The sequence below is a fragment of the Cygnus olor genome, chromosome 2 (assembly GCF_009769625.2).
Source record: "Cygnus olor isolate bCygOlo1 chromosome 2, bCygOlo1.pri.v2, whole genome shotgun sequence".
Taxonomy (NCBI): domain Eukaryota; kingdom Metazoa; phylum Chordata; class Aves; order Anseriformes; family Anatidae; genus Cygnus; species Cygnus olor.
In genome coordinates, this window is record NC_049170.1 from 2,079,825 (window position 1) to 2,096,554 (window position 16,730).

Consider the following 16,730-nt stretch of genomic DNA (forward strand, 5'->3'; position numbering starts at 1 on the left):
ATTGCTTTCTCGTGGCTATTTATTCATGAGCTCATGATGCAGCATTTTACCATGGTCCAATTAAACCCACACTAAACTAGCAAGCCTTTGGATAGAGCTTATGTACATGTTTGAGTGTTGTGAAGGCTGCTTACAGGAGATCAAAATTTATTAACATTCTGGGGTGAAACTCTCATTCTACTGCCCCAACCCCCTTTCTGTCTCTTTGGGATATTCTCATCTTTAATTTTTTGTTTTTCTAGAATTAATAGCCAGGCTGTTAAATGCTACAAATCCTCCTAAAAGAGGATGTAGCAGATGACTGAACTTGGCTTTCTGCTATCTACAGGAATGAGCCTTCACACTCTCTGGGATCTACTGAGTGCTGGTCCTTACAGAGTCAGAATTTGGTCTTCTGACCAGGAAGTCAAAAGATGCAATAGTAAGTGCTTCCATACACGATTGCTCATATATGTAAGAGAGCATTAACCAAACCTTTGGATGGCCTTTGACTCTGAAGTACTTTAAGAGAATTTAACAGTATGGACAAGGGCTTATTCATGCCAATTGGGTTCAGCTCCAGAGAGTGGTCTGGCTATATTTAGTTTGTACTATAGGCACAGTCAAGTAACTGAACACGTCAGAAATACTGAGGTATGTTCAACAGCTTACTATTAATCACATATTTCTATATTTTGCTGGTGTAGGAGTAAATTTCCACAGTTATGTTATCTGCCTCTTTCACCAGTTTTATGGACTGAAGCATCATGTTGCGAGTTAAAGAAACTCCAGGTTTTCATGAAGCTACAGACCACAGGGCTTACAGAGACACAGAAACAGGGAATAAGCAAATAAATAAATAAATGAAGACGTTCATTAAAAGTTCTTGAGAAAACAGGTGAAATGTAGAAAGGGAACTGAGAAGCAGAGAGTCCAAGGCATGATGGATCTCAGAAGAAGCCACGGGAAAGAGAAGCCATAGACAGACAGACAGACAGGAAGGCAGTCCCCTAATTTCCTTGTAGGGCCATTTCATCTTCTTCTTTCACCACAGGCAGGGAGTTGAGAGGTCTGGACTGGACATGACCAGAGAGAGTTGGGAGAGTTTCAGTAGAGCCTAGGGTACAGAATCAGGAAAGGTGAGTGAGAGGAGAGGAGACCAGTGGCAGAAATACTCTTGGCCATCCAAATGGGGCAAACCAATGTGAAATTCTAACACTTTTTCTTCCTACCGAGACAGCCCCCACCCCAGAAATTGTCCCTTAATATGAATGAGACTGTCTGGAAATGTTAAACATGAGCTGCAAAGGAATAACTCTGACTTGTACTATTGGAGAAAATGTCCCCTGCATCTGAATGACCATGTCTGCTACCACATACATTGTTGGTTTAGAGTTGTGCATGTGAATGTGAGAGTTTTACCATGTCATGGTGATATCTTCATTGTTTTGCCCAGGGAGCTACATTGATTTACACACAAGGAGGACCTAACCCTTTCCATTTAAGCATACAGAAAACAACCCCAAAAAGAAAAGACGAGTCTTATGTGCAGGTGATGGCATGAGAAGTACCTCCAGGGATCTCTGTCAGCTCATTGAGTGGTGGCACTGTCTCCAGTTTGTCTGCATACGTCTTGGCTGCTTGCCGTTGAGCATATCGTGCCTCGATCTCTTTCTTTGTCCGGGGAATCCGGCACTTGAAGATACAGCACAGGGTAATAACTGGGAAAAGAGAGAGAGAAGCAAGAGCATTCAGCTTAGATGAGCAGATCTCTGTCTAGCACAGGTTGGTTTCCTCAAGTGGGAACCTGGAGCCATTTGCATCTGTGGAAGGGCCCATCAGTTACCAATTAAGTTACCTGAAAATAAAGAATTATTACTCTTAAACTGAGTTGTGGTAAAGAACGAAGAAAGTCCTTCCCTCCAAAAATAATGTGAAACATTGCCTTAAATCATATATACCATTGCTATTTCTGAGCACAACACAGTCATTACTTTTATTTTCATCACCACCCTGTAGATTTGTGAAGTATCATCCGATTTTTCAAGGTGTGGTAGGATATAAGAACATCAACAGCTTGAGTTAATTATCTGTTTTTGACATCAGCAATTAAGATGTACTGTCACCCTCCAACAGTATGTTATTGCTGGAGATTCCTGACACAGTGTCTTAGTCATCCATTTTTGTGGTAGGTAGATCCTGAGGATATGGACCACCAGCTGAACAAAGTAATGAGGATAGGAATGCTGTAAACCCTTCAGAATAGATCCAGAACAAGAGCTCAGTCTATGCCTTTAATGACTTTAACCCAAATCCATTGAGGGCAAGTCAAGAATTGAATCCAGATCTCCTAAATCATCATGCTCTTACTATGTCACTACGCTTCTTTCCATGAGTTTCTCTTCTTTACATGACTTAAGGATGCAGCTGATGCTTTCACTCCTAATAAGATATATCTGTCCTACATGGCTAAATCTATACATTATTTCAGAGTTTACATCTGTAAATCTAATCATGACTCAGATAATTCATTACAATGAAATAGCTGTTGGTTGATTGCCTAGACTAGCAATTCACAGGCTTGATTAGATCATTGGTTCATCTGTGTGTCACCTCTGACAATAATAAAACAGCAACTTCAAGAAAAAAAGACAATGAGGCTTTGAAACTAGTAATCACAAAATTAGGTGACCCATAGGTTACTAACACAACTAAAAAAACATGAGATCTCATAGTCTGTATGAACTTTTGAATTGCTTTTTCCTGGGCATTCTTTTAAAGGGATGTTCAATAAAAGCTCAGCTTTTCAGTCTATCTAAATGCTTAAGCTCATTTATCTATCTTGTAGAAAGAAACAGGTTCTGCATGCAGGCAGAGACTTGTGCATAGAAAGAGGTCGTATGATTAGTTTTACATGCTCTCTCTTATCTTAACTGGAGATCCCCCATGCTGCATCAATGCTCTGAGAAAGGAGCATACATCCAACCTTCTGTATGTTTCAACATTTCCTCTGGCTTTCTATCACCATGAGCAATGGATCAGACCTTTGAGGCTAATTCAAGGAAAAGAGAGAAATAATCTCTGTTTTGTTCCAAGTATGAGCATTTCTCATCCACGAGGAGTAAAACCCTTTTGCGAGAGCCTGCACAATGTCAGCACATAGAACATTTGCTGGTGTAAATTTTTCTCCTTAAAAGTTTTCCTTGAGCCTGTCCAGCCTCTCCTAAGCAGAAGGACTATGTTAGCCAGGAACAAGACTTTCATGATGTCATCATATCACAAAAGAGAAAAGAAAAGTAGTAAAACACCTTTCTTAGTGTTTTAATTGAGACTGGTGTGAAGTCGCCAAGCAAAGTGCAGCACGTTCCCTATCCTTTTTCTGCCAAAAATATCACTCCCCTTAAACAGTCTGCTGCAGAGGCTCTGGGCCACCTAAATGTCACAACAGCATGAGACATCTGAAGCTGTAGCAAATTGCCTAAAGCAACGTGAAATTGTAATAATCTGTAATTGGGGAAGCAATCCAGATGCTTTTATCCTTGTTCTTCCGTGAGGGTCAGCCACAAGCTGAGGGTAATTGAGCTTTCACTTGTCTGACAAAAGTAAAGCGAGGTACCCATATGGCATTGTTGGCAGCACAACACTGGCAGCTTGCATGTCTGTGTCTGCCCGGCTTTTCGGGGCAGGAGGATTTCTTTGTACACCTGCCTACAGGGCCACAGTGACGTCTCAAGCAGGGGATGGTGAGGGTCTCTTCATGTTAGCAGGCAAAGAAAACCACCCAGCAGCTGGGCAAGGACTCAGGGCAAGGTCAGGCTAGACATAAGCGTGCATGTAAACGGTGACAGAAAGCAGGGCAACAATTTACTGGGGGGGAATGGGGTACGTGCTTTTTTCTCTGGCCACTTTTGAAACAAGATCTATGGTTTTCCTGAAAACATTCTGGAATTCAGCTGAGTTGGGAAGTCCTCTACTCACATTTAAGAAAAATAATTACTAGGAAAATTAGCACCACATTTGTTGGGGAGTGTTAAACATTGAGAATGTCAACATTCAAGTAAAGCACAAAGAGATAAATCAATGCCCTTGAAAGCCAAGGGGAAGATGCCTGCTAATATCATAGTTGTTCGCTCAGCCCTGAGAGAAGGACTTGGAATTGTTGCATCTCTCACAGATTTACTTCTTTTCAATTACAAAGGCAAAAAGGATTGTTGCTACATGACAGTAATGAGCTGGCCTCTCTGTTTAATTTTCTAATGGAGATGATGAAGTGCTGTATTGAGGTATCAGGGATGTGTGCTGTCTTGGGGCATGAAATGATTCACAATCAGCCATTGCAGCAAGAGGATTACATGAAAATAATAGAGTAGTTTGATATCTCCATCCCCCTTGCAAGCTATGCTTAGTGTGAGGCTCAAGCCATGCAGGGGGCTAAATATTGGAATGAATAATGTTGTATTTTAAAAGAATAGGCAAGTGAATAAGATTTTGGTACAGCAGGTTTAGGACACTGAAACTGATGCCAGGAATGAACATGTCATTGCTAGTGGGAAGTTGTTGCCTGTTGGATTTCTTTGCTTTTCTATCCAGGTCAGACGGAGCAGGCTGTGGAATTCATCTGCTCTGGTTTGCATGTTCCAAAGCTAAGGATGGAGATTAGGCTCTCAGACAGTTACTCCAAGCTGCCTTCTTCACTGATAGAAAGAAATATCTCTACAGAGTGATTAATCTTGTATTAAGACAGACATTTCAGGTAGGTCAGATGAATCATCCTCTGCACCTGCATTTCTCCCATTAAATTCAAAGAGAGCCTGCAGCGACCAGTCTGACAAAGGACCACGGAGAGCAGCGACCCCCTGAAGCAGGAGCCAGAGGCCAGACAATGTTCCCTAAGCTTCTCAAATGTCACCAGAGATCTAAATTTAGGCATACAAACTCCCTCAAAAAAGGTGAATCTCATCCTTTGGAAGTAAGAGTGAAATTTTAATTCCATATTAGAAGAAGTTTGAAGCCACGTTAGCATCATTTCTGTTGTGCCTGGTAGATATTGGATGTTTTTCAGGCTTCAAACCAGTGAGACGTTATTTGCTCCACTGATAATTTATCCATCAAATGAGCCAGAAGGTGATGTAACCATAATGTTTGCTGGGCCTTTGCTGATGCCAAGTTTATTTCCACTTGGAAGAGCAAAGCTTATTTATTTATTTATTTATTTATTTATTTATTTATTTAATTCTGTAGACAACCTGGGAAGCTGAACATGCTTTAAGGGCCCTGAGAGCACCACACCAACAACAACCTTTCTGGAGTTTGGCTGCCTGTGTTCAGGACCACATGAGAAGTAAAACACTTGATGGCCTTCAAAGGAGGAGTTAGAAGAAGCCTCAGGGGAGGCTCCCCTCTTCACGTGGGAGTGACTTTCAAGCTGATGGGCTCATTCCTGGTTCCTGCCAGAGGTACACAGCAGTGGTGCTGCAGCTGTGGCCATGGCAAGCCATGTGTCCCATTGACCTGGACTCAGACCCATAGATGTGGTGTCCCAGCTCGACCTCAGACCTGCCCCATCACTTCTGCTTTGTTTGTGTCTGACTTAGCCACCATGTGAGGATTGTTGATAACGAGGATCGCTGTTTAAAAATATCCATTCCCACAAGACAGCAGATCAAGGATTGGATTGTGCTCTTCCATGTGAGTTAGCAACCCTCTTACAGAAGCTTAGTACATACCACGGCATCAGCTGAGCCTGTTAACTGATGGGCCCATGTTCTCAGGACAGCTGAATTACCGTATAAAACAAACCACATAAAACCTCCACGAGGGTTATATATGCAATGCAAGTAGTTTGAAGATTTTGTTTGAGATATGAATTTGTGTAGAAATACTAATTGCAACTCAGCTGAATGGTAATAACCTGATCACAAATAGTGATTACTCGACCACTTTTGATTCTGGGTCCATAGGATCAAGCAATTGAAAGACCCAGTTTGCTTGGATGAGATTTGAGAATTTGTTGCCATGTTTTTCTTCTGGCAGGCAGATGACTGACTTCAAGACTTGAACGTTTATTACTGATTCTCTTATACCCCAGGTAAAAGCTTTAATCACTCTGCTATCAGACAATATTAAGTCTCATTCTTTCATGCCGTGGCTCTTCTTTTCCTTTCCAGGATTTCAGCTTTCATTTTGGCTGTTGCAAAGCCTTCTAAAATGCAGCCTAAGTCAACTGTTGCCTTATAGTCTGTCTGATGCTGCAGTGAGCTTAAAGAAATCTGCCTGTAATGTATTAGGGTGCATTAGCACTATGGAAGGTCCACGAGAATATCCAGCATCAAGGCTTGAAATGCTGACATTATTCACAGTTTCTCTGCTGACGGACTACATAAGGCAAAAGAAACAACATGTGCCACAAAACGTAGTGGGGTCATTTTCAGTTCTCTCCTTTTTTCTCAGCTTTTCTGTATTAACAATACATGGTCTTGTGATACTATAATAATAGACATCTTCTATTAACTGCAAAATTAAGACATCAGCTTTTTTCTTTTCCAGCAGCATGCTGCGGATTGCTTTGCCTTTCATCTTCTAAAAATCATTTTCCCATCTCTCCCCCCTCCCCTTTCTTTTCAGTTATCTGACACACATGGCTGAATTCAGCCACTTATTTTTATTTTTGAAGGAACAGTTACGTTTTAAATTAAAAAGCCTGGTTCGATCCTGCAGACAGCGTTCCTTCCACACTGAAGGTTCAAGCTGACAACATATCAAACCATTTGTCATTGCTTCTACCATCCTGATCATGAGAAATGTAATTTTTCAAGAAGGAAACAAGCACTTCATGGTTCTTTATGGAACGGTTATTTTAAAGGAATCAACTTTTTGCCGTCTATGATGACAAAATAAATATTGTATTTTTTTTTTCTTTCTTCAACAAATATTAAAGAACTCTGACTGGGGAAATAATGAGAAACTCTGAAACTTGTTCCTTTCTGGACTTTTACCATATTTTCTTTAAATTTGACAAGGGTCAATGTCTTTGTAATATCTACTACTGATCAGTTTGGAAGAGCTGAAAAGTGGCCCCAGAAAACTATAATTTTAAAATATTATCTGAAATGCAGACAAAAAGCAAGTGTTAAATATATAGTTCCTATGATAAATAATTATATGCCTGTGATTAAATGATGACTGCATGTTCACTCTTGCTAGCTTAAACTAAAATATTTTGTTTCATAATTAAAGCAAGCTAACAGCATATATAAAAGACTGAAAGGAGCTATAATCTCTTAAACTAAATATCCAGATGGCTAAGTTGCCTTATCTGTGGTCTCTTTTCTCAAGTGAATTTAGCTCATCAACAGAAACACTGTTCCTTCCAGTTTAGCTAGAGAGTAGATTCAAAAATCAAAAAGAAAAAGGAAAAAAGAAAAAACAACTCAATTCTCATAGGAATTAGGAAAGATGTAAATTAAATGTCTTTTCCAGAGACTGTCTAGTCTAGTATGTTAGCAGAGCTATGACTGAGAACTGAACAATTTCATAAATTAGATGGAAATTGGCTGTAATACACAGTAGGTTTGTTCTCTTTGAAGCTGAAAAAATATAGTCTGCCAATGAAGCATTTAATTAACATTTAGCAAAGTAGCCTGTGCTACTTTGAGTTAATTAGGCAGCCATTCCATTGTTAATAATGAAAGCAATTAATGCAGATGTATTAAATGACAACTTAACTGCAGCACTCTTATTTAAATGGTCTTCGAGAAGGCTGGAGAGTTGCTTACTATATGACTAAGATGCTGCTTTAAGGAAAAAACTAGCATATTTTGGCAGTCCAAGCTACTCACAGAAGTATTACTAATAGGCTAATTGTGATAATGTGAGTTCATGAGGGCTACTAAACTCTCGAAGAAAATTAATGCCTGGGTGGCTGCTTGTAGGACTGGCCCACCCTGACTGCTGAGATGCTGCTGCTGGTACCTGAACTGCCTCATTTAAAGATGCTGCTACTGCTACCAGAGCTCCTGCTGAGCTTCTGGTGCCCCAGAGGAGGTCTCCAGGCTCAGCTCCAGAAGAAAGTGACTTTTCCTCTAAGGGATGTTCAACTGCTTACAGGGCATGTACATGCAGAGTGTCTTGGCTCAGTCTTGGGATCGGGTTGTGGTAATGGGGATTTAGGATCTGTTCTCTTCCAGAGGAAGTAGAGAGACATATGGATGGTAAAAATGCCAGGTTTGAAGCCTGGATTAGAGATGGATTAAATACCTCTTCAAGATCCTTCTTAACCTCGTATTTTATTCTACTCTGTGGTTGTTCTTTCAAGGAAAACCTAGTCATTGGATTAATGTAGTGCTTTTCTAGCAAGCAAAAATAGGAGCAAATGAACAAGGAGACCTAGACTGCAGCCTCAATAGTTGTGCCAATGTGACTTCATGCAAAACACTTTTGAACTTGTCCACCTCTGCAAAAGGCCCTAAGGAGATGCTGACAGAACTGCTGAAAGGGGCCGGGGCTGCTCCAATATTTGCTCAGCCATCAAGCTTAACTACACCTCTGCACGTGATATTTTCCCTGGTGTCTGGAAATGAGGGCCTGTCCACACCATGAGGTCACATCAGCTGACCCCTCTGTACATCACAAGCTGTGAGGTTTAATTACTGCTTGAGTGAAATAACTTGTGTTGGACTGAATCCCACCTTACTCCAGGGAGAGCTGTTAAAGGGTGGAGAGTGTGGCAATGCTTAATCGCCTTCTCTGACACATTTATTTCTCAAATTCTCATTTGAATTGACCTGGTTTTAATTTCCAGACCCTGCTCTTGCTCTATCCACTAGACTAAGAGGACCTTTAATACTTTTATTCCTTCTGAAGACCTTCAATGCTACAATCAAGTGGCCGTTTGATCTTCTTTCCAATGAGCTAAACAGACTGTGCTTGATGAGACTCTTGTTTGAAAACCTTTCTCCATGCATCGAACAGAGGTGAGGATTTTACTTATTTATTTTGCAATTTTTATTTTTTTTTCCAGCAAAAGTTTTAATACATAGGCAAAAGCACCCTGACAGGACAACAATCAGAGGTGAAATTACCTTCCTACTTCTCACTGACCCCTGCAAATACATTCAAATATCTCATTGCTGAAGTATCACCCTGAACTGCTTTAGCTTTTTGCTTTGCTCTGACTATAATAGTTACTAAGTTTTACTGATCGTCATTCAGTCACTGTCTGTTTATTCTGTAGATACAGTCTATATGCCTTGCTCCCAACCATAGATCCTTACTTCCACCTGCATTCATGGCATTGTGTCTGAATGAAATCATCAAACTCCCTCCATAGCTCCTTCCGCATCCTTTTTGATTCTCTGGTCTACTGGCAAGGATGATGGCTTTAACAGCAGCCATTTTGTACTTATTTTGAGCTCACTGGTGAAAAAATTGGGTTAAGGTTGGACCTTTGATTAAAACAAGTGCATCCTTGGGAAATTTTGGTCTGAGTTAGATTTCTCAGCTGCGAAGGCCACAAAAAGCTTTTGTGTAGGTCACAAAAGCTGGTCATCACCAGGAGCTCTGTGGAGCATCCCTGTAGATCCCAGGGCACTGTAGGGCACAGGTCATTTCATCCTTAGGGACACATCTAAAACAGATTTCTGCTGCTTCTCTCATCTGGTCAATCTAGACACGTACCTTGAAGGTGTCTCTGGGTAGATGAGAGAATTCTAGTGAAAAAAGTCCAGATGTTTCGGCTGGCAATCTGAGCTGTTAATTACAACAAGCCCTAATTTAAAAAGCTTCTGATTGCTTATGCTTTCTATGTCTTTCTTGGGGTCATGTATGCTTGGGGCAACAGCTCTCGAGGCTAAAGTGAAGTTCTCACTAGCCTTCTTTTGCCACCATCCCACTGTCAAGGCCTGGAGCAGGGATGGGATTTACCCTTGCAGGGGGTGAGAGATGTGGGACTGGTCCCTCTCCATTGCCTCTGTGCAAGGAGAGGAGCTGTCACAAGGAGGAGCCAGCACTGCAGCTGTGCAAGACAAGATCTAAGGATGATTTCTTTGTCTAATAAGGCAAAATACCTCTTTTCAGGCATTTATTGAAAACATAGTCAATCAGCTGGGCCTGTCATTTCTGCCTAACTAGAGCTAGCAACAAAACCCAGGATCCCAACACTCACATCTAATCTTGTGACTTGGGCAGATAAAAACTAGATTGGGATCTAATCTCTGCACCTCAGGCCTGTGTATACCCCCAGACCTCATGTAGTGCCAAAGATATACACAGATTTCAAACAGTGAAACACATTATACACAGTGCACAGGATATACACAGATTTCAATTCATAATTGAAATGTAACATGGCGAGTAACACAGCTGCTACCTCCATTCATGTACAACAGCTGAGGAGTAAGGATGTGGGCTGTTGTTTACCTTGCTCTGGGAATCTGTGAAGTGTTTATTGTTCTTTAGATGGGTATTAGTTGGATTTTGCATGAGAGGGTGGCTTATACCTGTTTTCTGCACTGGGTGGAGAAAGCACCTGGTTGGGGGGATCAGGCATGAAATTGCATGGGAAGGGCAAATGGGAGTTAGAATTATGATTGTCTATTGAAATAACAATAGTAATAATGAATCAGAACTTGAAGGCATAATCGAGTGGCAAATGAGTTTTGCCCAGGAAGGCAGTAAATCAAACTTTCACTTTCAGCTCCATAAAGCCATTCACAAGCTGTACTCATCCAGTGCAGATCTCAAGCACACCTGAGCCTCGTGCACTGTGCAGTGCAGCCTCTCTTTGCAGTCCCCATTTGTGTCCCCACAGTCCCCAGACACAAATCTGCACTTCACCATCCCATTGCCCACTGCAGCTGGGGTCACTGAGCAGAAGAGAGGAAGAGGCAGCTGGTCAGGACCCCAGCTGATGGGGATGCCCGTGGGGAGGAGCTGTTTGGGAGTCTTGACGTTGTCCAAGGCCCCTTCCTTCCCCCTGCAGACTCCATACACAACAACCCTCTCCATGTGACCTGACAGCTCTCACGTTTAAGGGAAGCCATCCTCAGGCAATGACATCTCCAATATTTTAGCTGATTTGGGTCACAAATAAATCTGGTAGAAGACTTGAGCATATATACATGTGTCAATGTGCAGAGTAATGAAAGTTTAAGGTAACACTACTGTACAAAACAAGAACAGTATAGTTTATTATCAAAATAATCAACAAGAAGTAATATTTGTTGATCACTGGAGGGCATAAAAACGGTCCTTTCTTTGTAAAAGATTTTATCTTAATTACTCCCTTTTTGTGCTTGGCTTGAGCTACATATGCTGGCCTCATGATGTTTGGGGACTTGGGCTACTGCGTGGGCATACATGTACAACAGTTTTAAAACACAAGGCAATTTTTCACACGCAGTAAGAGGTTTCCATGTGACAACTTGGGCTGAGGGCAACAAAGATGTCAACCTGCTGTCCCATATAAGAGCCATCCCTTGTCCCAAGTCATGGTCTGTGGTAGAGGACTTTGCCCTTGCATCCATCTCTGCACAGAGTATTCTGTGCACCCTGATGAGTGTTTCTCATACACTGGGCTGTTAGTGATGCAGCATTTAGCAGATAGATGGCTAAAGACTCTTGCAGAAAGCACCATGTGAAGCATCCCTTAGCCAGCCTAAATTATCTGTGCCTCACTGCAAATTCTGCACATTAATGGAAACATCTGGACAGTTTTGCTATCCAAAAAGTAATGGTTATTTAATTGTGTAAATCTTTTTCCTGGCATTTATACTTTGACACCCACAGCAAGTTGGTAAATAAAACCTCTAGCACTTCAAATTAAACTGCTGGCAGTTAATTGCATTCAAGATGTTTAACAGCTTTGTTGGTACTCGTTAAATAATACTTGATTACTGGGAACACATTTGTCCAATGTGAGCCTCCCTGATAGCAAACAAGCTTCTTCAAGCTTTCATGTCTGAATTTATATGTCAGTAGAGAAATTACTGATGCTCATGGCTGGGGCTACACTTTACCATTTGACTGGCATGGGTGAGGATGGGAAAGTGCCTCTGGTAGGACACAGAGACAGGGAAAAAGGGATCAGAACTGAGCCTCCTACTTTTGTAATCAGCTTCTGCTTTAGCCCACTGCTTTCTCACTCTTAGTCCATGTACGATTTATTTCTCAGCAGTACTAGACCTGCTGTGGACTATATGTAGGATGTCGCTGCCCGTGGCAGGGGTGTTGGAAGTAAGATCTCTTCCAACCCAAACCATTCCATGTATACTGAGCAAACCCATTTCCATGGCCCCAGAGCTGCTCCAGTGCCACTAAACCACCAGCACCGAATAATCTTCAGTTAATTAAAGATCCCCCACTCATGGACACAAAATGGTCTAATGTGCACCACCAGCTTAGCTCAGCAGTTCCCTGGCATGATCACAGAATCACAGACTGGACGAGGTTGGAAGGGAGCTCTGAAGATCATCTAGTTTACAAAATGATAATGAAAGGGGGTGTCTTCCTGCCTGGGGTACCTGAAATACTTCTGGTTGGCTTTCTACATTGGGCAGGCATGGCACAGATGAAGTTGGACTCTGGGTGGGAGCAGAGACCTCCTTCTTCTTCACAGCGCTGTGCCTGCTCACACCACCCTCTTTATCCCCTTTCCCATGAGGTATTGCCCAAGTCCTCCCTGGTGGGCTGCTGCCAACAAAGCTGGGAGCAGAACATGTGAAATCACAGAAATCAGCAGACTTGGGACCTTGGAACCAAAATGGCGTCCAGTGAGGAAAATAGAGAGCCTGCAGGCTTGCTTAAAAATGTTAATGGTATTTTCCTTCCTGCCCTATGGAAGGAAAGGGTGAGTCGATGGAGAGCACACTGGGCAAGCCTTGGGCAGGCTTCTGGCTTTCCCAGGGATGGACCAGGGCCACCTCCCCCTCCAGTAAAGGACTTTTGGTGCAGAGCCCTTGATCTCTGTGGATGAAACAGGCTGTGCAAGATTCAGAGATTATAAATCAATCCCATCCTATCAGTGTTGGGCCTCATTTCCCCATTTACAGCTCTTCAGAAAAAGAAAAGGAAATGCCAGATATAGCAACTAGATAACAACACTCCTGAGTGAATTAAGTCCTAATAGCTAATCCCATCTCAGTTGTTCACTGTTGTCTTATCAAGGTCTCTCTGAGAAAGAGAGAACCAGATGCAACTGCTGTGTCTGCCAGGTGCTCCTGCTTGCCAGGGACCTCCTTCCTTATCAACCAGCACTCAGAGAAGCCATCCAGAGCAGCTGAATGATGGTAGGTGTGAAGAGACAGTCCTGATAAGGGTTTATTTCAAGGGACACTGGCAGGAGATTTCCCAGCCTAATGGTCTGCCTTGCCTACCTCATTAAAATATCCAAAGGGGATGGTTTTCTTTAACCAAGGACAAAATGACTGAGATAAAATCTAGGGGAAAGAAAAGCAACAGAGTTGACTTGCTCTGTCTGGTAACTGAGAAATTTTCTTTTTCTTCTGTCCTCTCCAGATTTTCCTCTAGAGGGTCTGCTTAATTTAAAAATGAGCTTTCATGAGCATTCTCCAGTTACAGCAAAAAAACTTAACATTCCTGTTATTTTAATAGATGAAAAAGAATTGTACAATGATTGAAAAACACATCCTTGAGGGTTATACCTCCAACAAACCTGAATGATGTTCTACACATACTATGAAGTTATATTTTCTACCATGGGCTTCTATACTCCAAAAGGTTTTGTTGATTAATTTGTTTTTCTGTCATGACCTGTATGTTATCACAGAGAAGAAGCAAAGATGGAGAGGAATGGGTCTGACAGGAGGAGCCCGGAGGATGTTTTTTTAAAGCATCTAAGAAAGCTGGCTATCAACTGCTGAGAGAGCAGCTGAGAGGCAGAAAAGCCATCCGCTACCAGGTGTGCAAATGCTCTGGCTGTCCTGATCTCAAGTAAATAGAGATAGGAGGCATCCCATTTGGTTTGTAACCCCCCAAAAATCTTGCTGTGAGTAAGACCTCCTCAGCGACCTGTTGCTCTTTTCAGTGGTGTGTGTTAACAATATAAGAAGGTGCCTTTTTCTTTTCATTAAATAAGGAAATGTTAAAAGGTCTTGGATCAGGCCTTTTTTTTTTTTTTTTTCTCCTGCCTTTTATTATGTGATGACGCCATCTTGTGGAAGTTGTTAAGAGCGAGAACTGGAAGCGACACCTGGATCATAGCTATATTTGCAAGTCCTGTTGCTCAGCAGACGCAGACTCATGGGGTGGGAGAGCATGGAGGACCTGCACCCACACTCACTGCACTTCAAGGTTGTGCCTGCAGAAGTTCTAGCCTGGTCCTCTGGGTGCCCTTAGGAATTATGATGTACATCCAGGACTATATCTTACAGGAGCAACTTTCCATTTCAACCAAAAGGAATGCAGCCTGAGTGCTCCATAACCACTCAAAGTGAGGAAGGTAGGGATACCAGCTTCAAAAACATTTCAGTTCATCTACATTCAAATGAATGGATAGACACACCTTTAAGAGCCTAAAGCTTTGATAACAAATCAGATTGTAAGCCAATGGGATCATGCCCAGGCCCTGAAAAGGCCTGGAAATGGTCCTTCTCTGTTTCTTAGTGCTATTAGAGAGAGGGTTGTGCTCTAGCTGCAAAGTTGCTCTAGAATCCAGAAAAATAAAGGAAGCTACCCTAGAACTCTTTTCAGCTCTCATCCTATTGGAAAAGAGTAGAATTACCTAGTTTTCTGGGCTGATACCAACGTGGCTCTCAAGAGCTTGCTCCCAGAAAAACCTGATCCTGCTCTTGGGAGTTGGAACTGTATTGGTAAAGCTGGGGAACCACCACTGCTTTGGGGATCGTGAGGCTCAGGAGCAGGAAGATGTTGCTGGAGCAAGATACAAGAAACTGGTGAGAACTGGCTGTGGGATTCAGTCAATCTGGTGGCGTTAAATTTGAACACATCCCATTTTGATTTGGATGTTGGACTTGGTTAATAGTTGCTTTCTTCATCTAATGCTTATTGCTTTCATAAAGCTGTCTGAATACATAGCTTAAGCTGGTACGGTTGTTCTCAGATCCACTCTGCTCATTGAAAGAAGAGGGTTCTTCAAACAAAGAGGTTGTACTAGAGGAGTAGCAGTACTAGAAGAGTAGTACCATAAATTGTCTCCCTTCCGTGTTGTCATGTACTTAATCTTTTTGTCACTCTGAGGCTCAGCAAACCCAAGCCCTCCAATTTCCTAGGAAATACTTTACCACTTCTCTAGTAATGTACGTTTGTAGCAGGCTGACATCATAGACTTTTTTTTTCTTTTTTTCTTTTTTTTCTGAACTACCTATGTGTATTAGTTGGATCTCAACCCTTAAAGCAGAAGGTATTTTACGGAATTACACACAATCTGTATTTGTCTAGACATAGATCCTTAAAAGGATTTTAACTTCTCACTATTCACTGCTATCAACACGTCAAGTACCTCGCCTGTAACATTCTTTGTGTGCTGTTTTCGTTAGTAAGTTTTGCTTCTGGGCTGTCACTAGATCAGTTAAATTTACATGGGCCTTTGCTTCTTGCTATAGAGATTTTTAAGTAACAAAAGAAAACTTAGTTTCTTTACTGTAAGTGGTGCACCATCTGATGGCTTACCACTTAGGAAGCCTCTTATGTTTTTAGTAACCCTAAATAACCCGGTGATACGTAAGCCAATTTCTAACAAACAACAAAGTCATCAGACCTACTGGGTGAAATATTCGTTACAAGGTGACACACCTAAACAAAAGAAAACCACATAAATAAATCCTTTTGCAAACATACTTGCATTGTGAATTTGCTGCTGTTAGTTTTGGTGCCTACTTCACATAGTGCATGGAGTCACTAGGATTAAATACCTGGCTATGTTTACTCTCCTCTGTAGAGTGTCTTGAAATTGTTTGCCAAGGGTGTTGTGGCATGTGAGGAATTAGCATAAGCTTCATTGATTAAGAGGTAAAATATGGGAGTGCTTATCCTGGAGACTGGGTGCAGGGTGTGGTGCTAGCCCAGAAGGGGCAATAAGGGGAAAACAAAAGAGAAGAAAAAGCTGTAGTTGCTTTGAAACTGTAAATGTCTCTGGTTTAAGCTGCATGGGAACATAACAGGAAGGCTCTCAGGAAAGGACTGCTACAGCAGCCAAATAGGAGGCTGTGACAGCAAGTGTCTGACTTCACCCCGTATCAGCAGAAACAACACACAGATCGCAGAGCAATCAGATTTAAATCAGCGCCACATCTAGATGTAGCATCAGCAGCAGTTCTAGCAGCAAATGAAAACATAGCGGGGAGTACTAGCTATTAGTTTTCTGCACTGCTGTGTTTTTAGAGATTGCCCAGCAAGCCCATTCCCTGCTGGCAGCTTGCACGTGGCTGCCTTGTTTCGGAGAGTGCTCATTGCTTATGAGGAGTGAGAGCAGAAGCGATGCAGAAAGCTGAGGCACTCAAGGTTGTCCTCCTTTATAATGCTTCATTGTTCAACCTATGAAATTAATTTTAACAAGCTATTAGGTCCACAAGCCAGAACGAGGAGAGGGCAGTAAAAAAAAAAAAAAACACATATAAATGCCTGGAAGATCTAGGTGTGTCTAAGCCCGTGTGGCTGGGTGACATCCTTCCTGGAGCAGACAAGGATTTGAGGCAACCTCTAAGCTGATTGGGTTTACCTGGAGGGCTAGGAACAGGCTCTGGGTGTCTGCTCACCTGCTCCTAACAGGGAAAAGA

At 42.0% G+C, this 16,730-nt stretch overlaps 2 protein-coding genes and 1 long non-coding RNA gene across 3 annotated transcripts in view; 2 read left to right on the plus strand and 1 right to left on the minus strand.

Annotated features, from left to right (window-relative positions):
* The window catches only part of TMIE (transmembrane inner ear), a 33,158-nt gene that overhangs the window by 3,948 nt on the left and 12,480 nt on the right, over window positions 1-16,730 (minus strand). The window contains exon 3 of the mRNA XM_040549666.1: window positions 1,551-1,700. Coding sequence (XP_040405600.1) covers window positions 1,551-1,700 — 150 coding nt within the window. The remainder of the gene's footprint in view (window positions 1-1,550; window positions 1,701-16,730) is intronic.
* Window positions 7,775-12,659, plus strand: LOC121066248. The gene is made up of 3 exons (XR_005817616.1): window positions 7,775-8,048; window positions 8,780-8,951; window positions 12,638-12,659. It is a non-coding gene; the product is annotated as an uncharacterized LOC121066248 (long non-coding RNA).
* ALS2CL (ALS2 C-terminal like) overlaps window positions 14,698-16,730 on the plus strand; it is a 61,280-nt gene continuing 59,247 nt past the window's right edge. The window contains exon 1 of the mRNA XM_040549649.1: window positions 14,698-14,888. The gene's annotated coding sequence lies outside the window, so the exon portion shown is untranslated. The remainder of the gene's footprint in view (window positions 14,889-16,730) is intronic.